At 44.8% G+C, this 12072-nt stretch overlaps 1 protein-coding gene across 2 annotated transcripts in view; it reads left to right on the top strand.

Moving 5' to 3' along the window:
• Positions 1-7444: 7444 nt before the first annotated feature.
• GRHL1 (grainyhead like transcription factor 1) overlaps positions 7445-12072 on the top strand; it is a 40699-nt gene continuing 36071 nt past the window's right edge. Inside the window, exons 1-2 of one of the 2 annotated variants that reach the window (XM_058801848.1) lie at positions 7445-7543; positions 10965-11151. In XM_058801848.1, the coding sequence (XP_058657831.1) occupies positions 7524-7543; positions 10965-11151 (207 nt within the window). In that variant the 5' untranslated portion in view covers positions 7445-7523. Of the gene's footprint in view, positions 7544-7943; positions 8022-10964; positions 11152-12072 lie in introns of those variants that run through there. The other variant, XM_058801847.1, reaches the window with a different exon arrangement.

Here is a 12072-nt window from a genome sequence, read left to right as displayed (position 1 = left end):
AATACCATGTTAACAAATTAAAGAAACAGTTGTTTAATGTTGTCATTGCAGTGAGTTTTTTCTTTATTATTTCTAAACAGCATTCCAGTTGTTCTGGAACAACTCTGCCACTGTTTTCTACATTTCCTTGCATACTGTATATTTCTCAGTCTCTTGTTGTGCCTGAGACTATCATTTAGGTTAACACCTTTCAGGTCCAAGTTCCATTTCAGGCTTCACAGATTTTGCAGATACTTTTGTACCTAGTATAAAATCTGATCCTAGCTGCCAGGTCCTCCTGTCATTCTTCTTTTGCAAGTCTACTGTTAAAGCCTTGAATTTCTTCTGACCACTTTATAATGCAGCATCTTCAGCAGCTTGTGCCCTGGCCATTCCACCAGTTTCTCATGCTGGATCTTATTTGTGCACCATGTTTTTATACTGTCCCAGAGGACATGTAAATGAAGTTGGGTGCTGCCACTACATGAAAGACACCATAACAATATAGATACATATATTGAACCTAGATGCTGTGTAGATACCCAGATGAATAATGCTACTTTCAGCTGAATGAAATTAAAGTCATCATTTCCAACCATCAGTACAGAGTACAGAATTTACTAAATCTGTTTGATCAAAACCAACAACTATTTCTAAGCATTGTTATAATTAAGAAAAATGGTGGCTGCAGACTTGACAAAGAGTAATGACTTCCTCCCTGAGCAAGGGCTTCAGTGAGATGTAATCTGGCAGGGTAATCGGTTCGGTGAGTAGATTGCAAAGGGTTTAAACCATGAAGTTGTTTAAAAATTGGGAACAGGTGAATGATAGGAGAGGTGATGTGCCCTACCTGTCTGGAGCAAGTGATAAAGTGGTATTTGACATACAAGCAGGGCAGACAGGACTATTAAAAGTAAGTTTTAATAGTTACATGGAAATACTGGCAAACCAAGAGGCTTGGCTGGCTCAGTAGAGGCAGGAGGTAATATGGTGTCCTGATTTGGGGTGACACAAAAGACACAGTTTGGGTGAAAGTTTTTGCTTTTTCAGGTATTTTAGTTAATTATTGCAGAACAGGGATTTAAAGCAATGGTCCTATAAAGTGACTAACAGGCAGATGAGAAGGCATAGTTGTAGCCATACAGCAGTAAACTGTGCTTGGTGTGGGAAGAGGAAAGAGACTGAATTATTACTTGGTTGTATGGGTTAAGAGATTTCGTAAGTGGGCACAGGGCAGTATGTCTACATCTATTGCCATGCTGTGCTAGATACCTCAGACTTCTGGCGAGGTGTGTCTGAACTGATGTTTACATTAGTGGACTTGGAACATAGCAGTTTAAATCGCCTCTCGTGTCTGTGTTTGTGTTTTAAAATTAGCCATTACCTATTATGTTTGACCTCACCTGAGTGAATTACTAATATTTGTAGGTATTTGGTAAAGTTAGTGTTTGCACTTTTCTAGAAGAATATTTGTATCAGTTAAAAATCTATAGAAGTGTAATACACATTGTCACTCTTTTCAACAGTGCTGGCTCAAATGACTGAAAGCGTCTCATTCTTCTTACTGTAATATCTGTTAAAGTTTTGAATTACCTATCTAAAAGACACCTCAGTATACATAAAGGATTAATTTAATTCAGAAGTCTTTATTTGAAGGACTTACACACTTAATTATAGGTAGAGCTTTCTTCTAAAACTACTGTAGCAGTAAAATCTGAGCTTCGCAAATTAAAAATACTGTGCTCATTGTTACAAACGTAAGAAAGCTCCCTTACATGTTAGGCTAAATTAAGGCTGTACTTTAATAAACTGGCATAAAGCTCGCAGTTAATCATCAAGAGCCGTGTGCCTTATGGACACACAGGCTAAGAGTCAGATTTAAAATAAAGGGTGTGCCCCAAAAATGCTTTTTGTTCGTTCTGTGCAGTTTAATCAATCAACACTTGTGTTGGAGTAATGGTGTTTAAGAAGCTGACGAGCCCCAGGAGTGCCTGATCCTGGCTGAAGTAGCCGAGCTCTCCTGGGCCGGCTGCTCGGAGCGCAGTGAGCAGCGGCCGGAGGCGGGGCGGACAGACAGACAGACAGCTGCGGGCATTGCCGCGGGGCAGGGTGGCTGCGCAGCACAGCACCTCCAGCCGCCTCTCTTCGGCCTGGAAATTACAGCTCCTTGCTGTAACTAGTTGCTGAAAGTGCCCAGGTAAAGCTCAGCTACTTTTTTGTACTTAATCCCGTGTAAATTGCGAGTAAAAGAGGCTCCCCTTGTTTAGTTTCTTACTCTAAAATTTGAATGACAGTTCTTAAGTGTATAGATAAAGGCAAGTGGGGGTTTTAGAATAAACTTTTTAAACAGTATATACTGAGAAGACTTAATTAATTATTAACTTAATAGCAAATCAGTTATTCTAAGATCTTTATGTGCCTTCTAAAGTGAATTTTGACTTTTTCCTACTTTATGTCTTAGGGGGAAAAAAGTGTGTTTAAATGGGCAAAAGTAACCTGGCTTTACAAATTCTCCTAAATGCAAGCTTTCTGTTGTTTTGCTGGAGAAATACAACAAATGTTTCATTTTCTTTTGAAAGGCACAGCCTTCCGCAGAATTGGTATTTTACCCTTAGTAGTTTTTCACTACATCAGTGTGTCTGTGTTCTCAGTATGAACTTAATCTCAGTCAAATACATTTTTATTTTCAAAGTTTTGCTGTTGTCCAGACATGAAGGGGAGGTTTTTGAGTTACACAGAGTGAAAGGCCTAAACCTGATTTAACCAGAGAATGAAAATCAGCAAAGCCCAATGCCTGTAAGCAATGCTAGTCTAATTTATTTGCCATAGTGTATTGCATGGGCTTCACTGCAATTTCATCTTTTCTAACCCATTTTTTAGCACAACCCCTGAAACAATCATGTGTAGAAGATTTAAGAAAATTTCATGCAGTTTTGCAGGCAAGGCAATGAGTATCTTGCTTTCTCATAATGTCTTGGAAATCTCAAAAGTCCCTTCCTCAAATGGCTTTTCTCCTGTCCTAGACAGATAGGACTTCTGCTTGTTCTGAATAAAAAGGGGATAGTCAAGGGGATAGTCTTGCAGGGCTGGGAGCAAAAGAGCCAGGACCCACAGGGCCTTTGGGACAGGTGAAGTCTGGATACATTAAATCCCCAAAGGTGTCTGCGCCCTAGATCATCTGTCCTTTCCCCATGTCAGGTTGCATAAGTTTTGTCCTTCACAGGTGGAGAAAATTCAGGATGACTCTGTGTAATAAATCTTCTATTTTGATCCCAAATGGAATGGGCTTCCCAGCACATATGGTTGTAGATATTTCCTGGCTGAGCATGTTTGTGTGTGGGTTGGTTACATTACAGCAGTGTCTCTCGCTGCATTTGTCCTTGTGCTAAATGCAGGATGCTTTCCAGCATCTCCTCCACAGTTACTAGTCCTGTAGCTCCTTATGTGTGAAGCTCTTTGTTCCTGGCCAGGTTAGATGAGGGAGAGCATAACGGAGATGCCAAGCTGTGGAAAGATCTTTCACTGCTCCTTTTGCTAGGATGCTGCTGAAATGGTGAGCAAGAGTAAAGATTACCGGGACAGGAGATGGAAGCTTTGTCCTCACGTGAGGTTACTGCTGCCCTTGTACAACTGCTCATGGCAGCATTTCCAGAGCCAGAACACGCCTCCCTCACCCTCAGCATCTACATTCTGCCTCCAGCAGTACATCAGGTGCTTTTAGAAGAAAATACAAGCACTTTCCTCTGGTACTCTCATACGGCTGCTCTCTGTTGTAGAAGTACTCTGTGTCAGCTCACAGACCATCCCATTGTCCCAGCAGTGACTTTGCTCACCAGCTGCAGCCCCTGCCACAGCTTTGTGACAATGCCACCAAGCGTGTTCAGTGCCTGTGCTGCAATCCTGGGGTGCTTCTGTCGTGCTGTGTTGATATAAAATTGTGGCAAACAATTGTTTCCTGAACTGAGACCGGGGGCATTCATAACTCCCAACTGGGCAGCTGGTGGCTTCTGTGCTGCGGAGCAAAGTGGGTTGGGCAGGGAACAGTGGGCAGCAAAGGAGCTGCACCCGCTGTCCTCTCACAGCACCAGTGTGGGCCCGTGTGGCAGGACCCATGGGCACAGCAGTCAGCCCCAGAGGGAGCACAATATTGACCAGAGGTGATAAGTGCTCAGTGAAACTGGGTAATGTGCTAAAGATTTTATCGTCAATAAAATTTCAGGTTTTAGGCTGACTTTTTGTAATATATAGGCTGCTGCAAAATTGGTGAATTTATATTGTAGTAAATTCAGAGTGTCCTCAGTCTGGCTGATGGAACTACATCTCTTGGCCCTGAGTAGTTTGTAACTACTTGACCCTAGTAGTTTGTAACTAATTTTAACAAGATTTACATTATCTTTAGGTATAAATACAGAATCAAAAGGGAAATCTTTAAGGAATGTTTGCAAGATTGCATATAGGGATATGACTGAAGTGGAAAGCAAACTCTTTCTTTGTTTGATAGTTCACACATTGTGCTTTCATTTATTCTATACCTTTTTTCCATCTCTTTCTTACAAGGCATTTCCAGCTTCCTTTTCCACTGTCACTCATCTATTTCTTTCCCTTGCGCCTTCTTTCACCTCAGTTTTCAGTTTCCACTGAGTTTGTGGAAACTCTCTTTGGGGTCTTCTTTGTTTTGTTTTGTTTTGTTTTTAATCTCGCTAATGTCTTCAGGCTTATTCTGCAGGGGTCAGTGATCAGCTTTGGGCTCACTTTTCCAGGTCTATCCTTAGCAACTACAGGCCTGCTGGCAGAGAAGGAAAGCTTGCCTGGTGTGCTGTGTAATGGAAAGCATAGCATCTTCCCTGCTCTTTACATCCAGCTCTGCAGCCCAGCTGTTGTATCTTAGGGTTTCAGATTAAGCAAAAAGTATCTTGTTTTGACTCCCTGCCGTGTTTTGTGAAATCAAAAGTACTGCCACAAACCTGATGCAACTTGTTTGTTTATTACACAGGTGTGAATGACCAGAGCATGTAGATGATAATTATCAGGTATGAGATTTTAAACCCATATTTGTTAGGTAAGTCATAACAGTAGCTAATTCTTGTCCAGAACAAAACCCAGTTTCTCTACACAGCAGTGTGAAAAGACAGGCTGGGAAGAGGGGCAAGTGTGATGGGACAGTGCTCAACCTGATGGGTGCCAGTAATGTATGAGTGTGGTGGGGTTCCTTCCTTGTTTTGAGTGGGATTCATTTAAAAGGAAACAAATGTGTGAAGAGAGGAAGGAGAATGCTGAAGGAAGGACTGAGGCAGAGGGAGAGGTTAAGGGAAGGGCATGAGAGGTGGAGGAGAGCAGTGAATTTGAGGTGAAAGGACTAAGAGAAGGAAGAAGTTGGAGGGAAGGGCAGTCAAACAGGGCAAGGGAAGTCCTTCCAGAGCACTGCCCCACCAGGCTGGCATGGCTTTATGCCCCAGCCAAAGCTCTGCTAAATCCCTTTGTGCTTCTTGCCTGATTTTACTTGGTGGTGATGCAACCCAGTTAGTGACATCACATAAATACACCTACAAGTGGTGTTGCAGAGTCTAGATTGTGACCGGCAGATTAGTCAGCGGTGTCACAATCCAGTGTTTATATCATTGTCTCCTGAATGTGGAAGTGATTGCTATGGTGATAACCAAGTTTTCATCAGTGGATCAGGCTGTTAAGAAAAGGCAGCCCTTTTGCAGAGACAAACAGCTTTGAGTTATTTGGAATAAAATCATGGTAAACTCTAGTTAAATATAAATATTGAGTGTGGCACGTCACTAAGATTTTAGCAGTTGGGGTGCAATATAAACATGTGACTGAACTCCAGCACATCCTGCATCTGGGTCACCTATGGCTACAGGGCAGTATTAGATTTTATTGTTAATGAAAAGTGTGCCCCTGTGCCAAAAAGCAGCTGTTGTGTCTGCACATCCCAGAATTCTATGAACAGAAGCAGGGAGCACGAGGAGTGAATGGCACCCGAGAAAGTCAGCAGTCCTTCCCAGTACTTGTGATTTTGAGCTGTTTTTGTAATTTGTATTGGAAACAAAGCAAGTTATACTTGTTTGGAAAAATGTAACTTTCCAACCTCTTAATCAGATGACAGTATTTTTTTCGAATGTGAGATCAGATAAGAAATTTCTTCTATGTAATCTTGAATTACATTTTAAAGATGAGTTCAAAATATAGAATAGTTTTTATTGCGTGTCATAAAGAGAAATTTACATCAGTTCATTTCACTTTGTAGAGCGAGATCCTACTTCAGTATTGGTATTTATCTTTTGCTATCCTAATGGCAGTGTTTGCAGATCCAAACGAAGCATTTTGTTTTTAGAACACTAACTGTAATCCAGTCAGAGGATATTAAGCAACTTCCAGGATTAGACCCTTAGTTAAAGTCTGTCTTCAGTTTCATATTTCCTTCGGTTGAATTGAATTGTTCTTCTATAATTTTGCATTGGAGTATATCCTGTACAAATAGAGAAGAGATTTTGACCTAGAAGGAGACCTCTTATTAGTGAGCATACTTTTAAATTACAGTAGCTATCTGAAGCATCTTGACATATGATAGATAGCACTGTTGCTATATGGGTTTGATTCAACTTGTTACTTAGACAAGCAACCTCCCACCCCTATTTCTCAAGGAGAAACTCAAGATCTGATTTAACTTCATGCATGCCAGTTTGAATAAATCTGCTGTTTGTGATGCTGCTGTTGGTGTTACACTGGAGCATTTTGATGCAGTTTCAGCACTGTCCACATTGTTCATGTCCCTTGCTCCCCAAACCTGGGTTCATCTGAGAGGCAATGAGTAACACATGGATCTGCTGCCCTTTAGCAGCTGGTGCCGTGCTTGTGCAAATTCACAGCATCAATTAGGTTGGAAAAGATATCTGAGATCATCGAGTCCAACCTATGACCAAACACTATCCTGTCAGCTGGACCAGAGCACTCAGTGCCACATCCTGTCTTTCCTTAAAAACCGCCAGGACAAGGTTGCCACCACCTCCCGGGGCACCCCATTCCAATGTCTAATCGCTCCTTCGCAAAGAAATTCCTCCTAATGTCCGACGTCAACCTGCCGCGGCACACCTTAAGACTATAGTAAAGACAATTCATATGATTGTGGGGAGTTTAGATTTTTCTAAAAGTGGGTGCAGTACATGAAAAAGCAATAAAGTTACATGGGAGGGGAGAGAGGGAGAAGGGAATTCCATTTTAGCACGGGAAGGACACCAGGCTGCTCCCGGCCTGTCCCCTCGCTCGCTCGCAGCTCTGTCCCGCCGCCCCGGCCCGCGGAGCCCTCACACCGCCGGCCCCGCCCCCGAGCGCGCCCGACCAATTGGGGCTCGGCGGCCCCGCCCCTCGGGCCGCGGCAGCCAATGGGAGGCGCGGCGCGGCGCGCGTCCACCTGCGGCTGCGGGAGCACCTGAGCGGGCGAGAGGAGCCGACAAAACCCGTCGGAGCGGCGGGTGCGCGGCGCTGCTCCTCCCGACCCGCCCGGCCAGTCCTGCCGCCCGCTGCCTCCGCCAGACATGACACAGGACTACGACAAGTGAGTGAGCCGGGCGGGGGAAGAAGTACCGCGTCCGGTCCGACCGGTGCTGCCGCCCCGCCGGGGGGCTGCGGTGAGAGGGGCTCGCCGCCCGGGGGCCGGGCCGGAGTAGCCGCTCTCGCGGGCCCGCCCCCCCCTCGCTCCTCTCTCTCGGGGGAGCACCCGGAGGCTGCGGCGGGGCGGCGCGAACGGCGGGGGGAGCGGGGGCTGAGCCCCGGGGGGGAGCCGGCGGCGCAGCGGGGCGAGCGCCGGGGCTGGGCCGGCTTTGAAACCCGACACCCGCAGCGAGGCGTGGGGCCGCCCCCCGCCCCGCTGGGCCGCGCCTTAAACCCGGGCGGCGGCGGCGGCGGCCGCGCCGTCGGGAGGAGCTGCCGGGCCGAGGGAGCCGGGCTGAGCCCCCGCGCCGCTGCCCGGCGGCCGCAGCCGCCCTCATGGATTTCTACGACGCGCATCCCTCCGGCAAGGTGGACTTCGGCAGGTAAGGGCGGCTCCCGGGCAGCTCGGCTGCGGCGACCCCGGAGTAGCCGAAGTTGGGTCCTGAAAGAGTTAAACTGAGCTCAAGGTGTGTGTATTCTGTAACTCCGTGGTGTTGAGTACGAGACGTCGCCTTCAAGCGGATCCCAGGCTGTGTTTACAGACTCTGGTCTGTTGCTGCACTTGTCACCGTGTCCATCTGCTGACAGTGGCCGTGGACACCTGAGTGCCAGAAAATGGGGTAGCTCTGAAGGGATTTGCTTTCAAGAACCGAATTAAAAATTTCTATACTTTGAATGATTGGTGACTCAAATGCGCTCGTTTCCTCGGGAACGTGTAGGATTTTAAACCCAACTTTTTGTTTCAACATGCTACTTTCTAGGAAGAGGACTCCAATGCAGCAGCTCGCTTAACTCATGTCCCTGACTAGGGTTTTTCATAGGTGTTTTTATTTCCAGTGACACTTAGTAGACGGGGTCGTAGCGGTTTGGGTACGTGCCCTTTGCTGTTCTGGCACAGCAGTGACAGCACTCCTGGGTGCTGCCCCAGCGTCAGAGGCGAGCTCTGTGCAGGAGCGGGCTGCGCGGCTCTGGGCTCACAGGGTGACAGGGACAGGACCTGCAGCAGTGAAGGAGGGAGGAATCGTTTATGTGCTCTGAACACAGAACATCCCAGGCTGGGGAATATCACAGGCAAAGAGTCTCTGCGTTTTGTGGTATTTCTCTGCTCCCACTGTGGTCAAGTGGAAAGTATAATTGGGAAATTATTAGAACTGCTCTATGAAGCTTAATTTTCTGCCTCTGCTGGACTTCTACCACTGTGTGAGCAGATCAGCATGCCGGTTATCTTCTAAAATGTAGGGAAAAAAGATGTGTTTGCCTTCTCTTATCAATATGTTCTCATTTTTGTGAAAGAAGCTGTGGTTCCCCTGAAGTAGGGAGTTCCTGCCAAGCGCTGCTTTTCTTGATAATTCTGTAGGTTACCTTTAGGGCAATGTGCATTGAATTTCGGTGTTTCAATGATAAAAAATCACACAGAAATACTTAGCTCTTGCATTCGCTAGGCTTCTGGCTAGTTGAGGCTTTTGTTCTCAGTATTTTTGGTTTTCTGATGATTTTTCCTTCCCATGTGAGTATTGTGTTGCTGGAGGGAATCAGTATAGTGTTTTTGTGAGTTCAGCAAGGCTGACTTAGCCCTTCAGCTTGGTGGGATGGATCAAGGGAACTGCACCCAGGTTACTTCAGTTGCCTTTTCCTCTGTGAGTCTTCCCATTTGCTATGGATATTTGAGGATTCCTTTATATTAAGAACAATAGCTTGTACCACGTCTCTAAAGAAAATTCTGCTTTCTCTTCTGTGGGTCGTCTCATTTTGATAGAAAGTAGCTGTCCTCTGCGTTCGGGTGTCTGTGTCAGTGTGTGCACAAATACGTATGAGGACCTAAAGAATGGGCTTGGTGCAAGAACTTGTCTCTTTTGTCATTTTTGTTTGCTCTTCTTTCAACTCCATAATACTGATTTATAGCCACAAAGTGCTCTTACAAGTCCTGGAAACTCCCACTTGCTTTCAGTGCCTTCAGCTCAGCCAAGCTGTGCGATGGCAGCTCGGCAGGGTGACTTGTGTAACTGATAAAGCGTCGAATGCATAATTTGCTTTGCAATCTTTTTGGTAGAAGGTGGTGATAAATGTAGGATACTGCTAAGCTGATTATAGTGATTAGAGTATTTCACAACTTTCTATTTCACAACTTTTTGTATTTGTAGTATATTTCAGTCTCTGAATGTATCTGAAATAGATGAAAAGAAGGATTCCCTACTAGGAAAAGGATGTGAAGGTGGTGGTTTTTTGTTTGTTGGTGGGGTTTTTTTTTGGGTTTTTTTTTTTTGTGGGGGTAGTTGTTTTTAAATAACTACTTTTCTATTTTAACTGTAGCCAGTTCACCAAAAATGTCAAGTTTGGGGTTATTAAGGAAAGTAAAAAAGCCTCTCCTGCTCCCCCAGCCCATCTGCAGTAAACTAATGTTAAACTTGCACTGGAAAGAAAACTGAACTGGTTTAAAAGTCAGATTTAAAAATTAACTTGAGCTGACTTAAAAGATGAAGCATATGTTTTACAATAGAACAGAAAAATATTATCTAGGCTGGCAGGATAACATTTTCTACACATCTTGCTCTTGTCTGTGGACAGAATCTCCAAGTAATTTTGGAGTTGGTTCCCAGCAATCTCCAAATGTTCAGAGTAAATATAATTTTATATATATATATACTACAGCACAAAGGGAATAACTCATCTTTTCCCTTTTTCTTCACTCATCTGAGTGTGTTTCAAACTAGTGTGCTGGATTATTTTAACTGTAACTAGGCAGTAAGTTGGTTTTTTCCCCCTTGTCAGGAAAAACACTGCCTAATTGATTTGAATCCCCCTTTACCTATTTCCCCATGTCATCTGTAACTTATCAGTAGCTTCTAGGTGGTGCTTTTAGATCTATTCTGAGAGTGAAGACACTTGAAAGCACTGGAGAAAAGAGATGTTTCGTTAATGCACATCTTCTAGTTCCACATGGGAACTAGATCAGGTTGTGCCTTGGCAGTTTTACATGGGATGTGCTGGAGCTTTGTAGGTGGTTGGCCAGAAAGTGTGTTGCTCTTTCTGGGTTGGATTCAGAGCATGAGCAGGTCAGTTGTGCTCTTACATGGCTTTGTCTTTTTGTAGAGGCTGGTGTAATCCATCTGAGTTTGGTCAAATTAATCCTGATTTACTCTGAGCATGAGTGAGATCAGAATTAAGTTTCTGGGCTTTTTGTGTTGACTAATCCTTGCAGTACACTGAATCAGAATATGAACCACTTGAAACTGGGGCAGCTAATTTTGAAGAACTTTTGGAATGTTTTTCATGTGTTCTAACAGGTGGCTTTTTTTTTTTTATTTCTTCTTTTTTTATGATTCAAGTAAAAGACCCGTGTTGGTTCTTCAGAATGACTCTCTCTACTCTCAGAGACGTCCTTACACCAATGAAGATGAGGCCTGGAAAACTTTTCTTGAAAATCCCCTCACAGCAGCTACCAAAGCTATGATGAGCATCAATGGGGATGAAGACAGTGCAGCTGCCCTCGGACTGCTCTATGATTACTACAAGGTAGATTGGCCTGGGCTTGTTCTGCTAGCCAGCAGACCTCGTGTTCCACCTGTGGAAAAGGTGTCATTTGCTAGAGGATTTTACAGAAGCTGTGAACAGATCTCAAGGACTTTAAACAGTGTGGATTTTAAATTGAAAAAACCCTATGTCTCTCTTTCTGAAAATTTGTTTTATTTTTAGCTCTGTAAAAAGATCTTGGTGTAAAAGTAGCACTTCGCTGCCTTTCAACTTGAGTAGCACTTTTTCTGTTGACCCCAGGTTCTGCAAGAGGCAATGTCATAAAGAGTGACACTTTTGTACCATATCCCTGCCTGAATATATATATACATGGAGTAAGAGACTCCTTTTGCTCATGATCCCTGTTCTGGTGGACCTTTGGCTTTTGCTGGGGCTTTGTTGTGTTACTGTAAGCTCAGCTGATACTAAGATACAGTTACAGGATTTTGGTGCTGTGTGGGGCTGAAGTGTCCATCTGAAAGAGTTGCTGTCTGCATCCCTCTAACCCTCAGTGAGCCTCAGCTGCTGTAATCTGTTAATCCTTTGATAGCAGTGATTGTCTTGCCCAGTGTTCGTGGTCTTCTTGGAGACCTGTGCCTTCCTAGGTGCTCACAGCTGAGCTGAGCAGTCAGAGAACATTCTGGTCTGCATGGGGTGCATTTTGCTGAGCTCTGTTTCCCGAATACCGAAAGCTAGGATAGTTATCTCTAGCCAGGGCAGTGGGACCAGCAGGCATTTCCAGGCAGGGAGGGGTCCTGCTTGTGTTGGGACGCCTGTGTTATGGTGGCCTGGCTCATTGGGTGGAGATGCCTGTTGTTCCTTTGCTGAGCATGCAGGAAGGCCAGGAGGCTGACTTGGCTCTCCTGCCTGGCACTGTGGCTTGTGTCTTTTAACAGTGGTGAGTGCAGTTGCCACCCTCAGTTG

Source organism: Ammospiza caudacuta, chromosome 3 (assembly GCF_027887145.1).
Source record: "Ammospiza caudacuta isolate bAmmCau1 chromosome 3, bAmmCau1.pri, whole genome shotgun sequence".
Lineage (NCBI taxonomy): Eukaryota > Metazoa > Chordata > Aves > Passeriformes > Passerellidae > Ammospiza > Ammospiza caudacuta.
The sequence above is the reverse complement of the archived record's forward strand: the minus strand, read 5'-3'. Positions and strand labels throughout refer to the sequence as shown.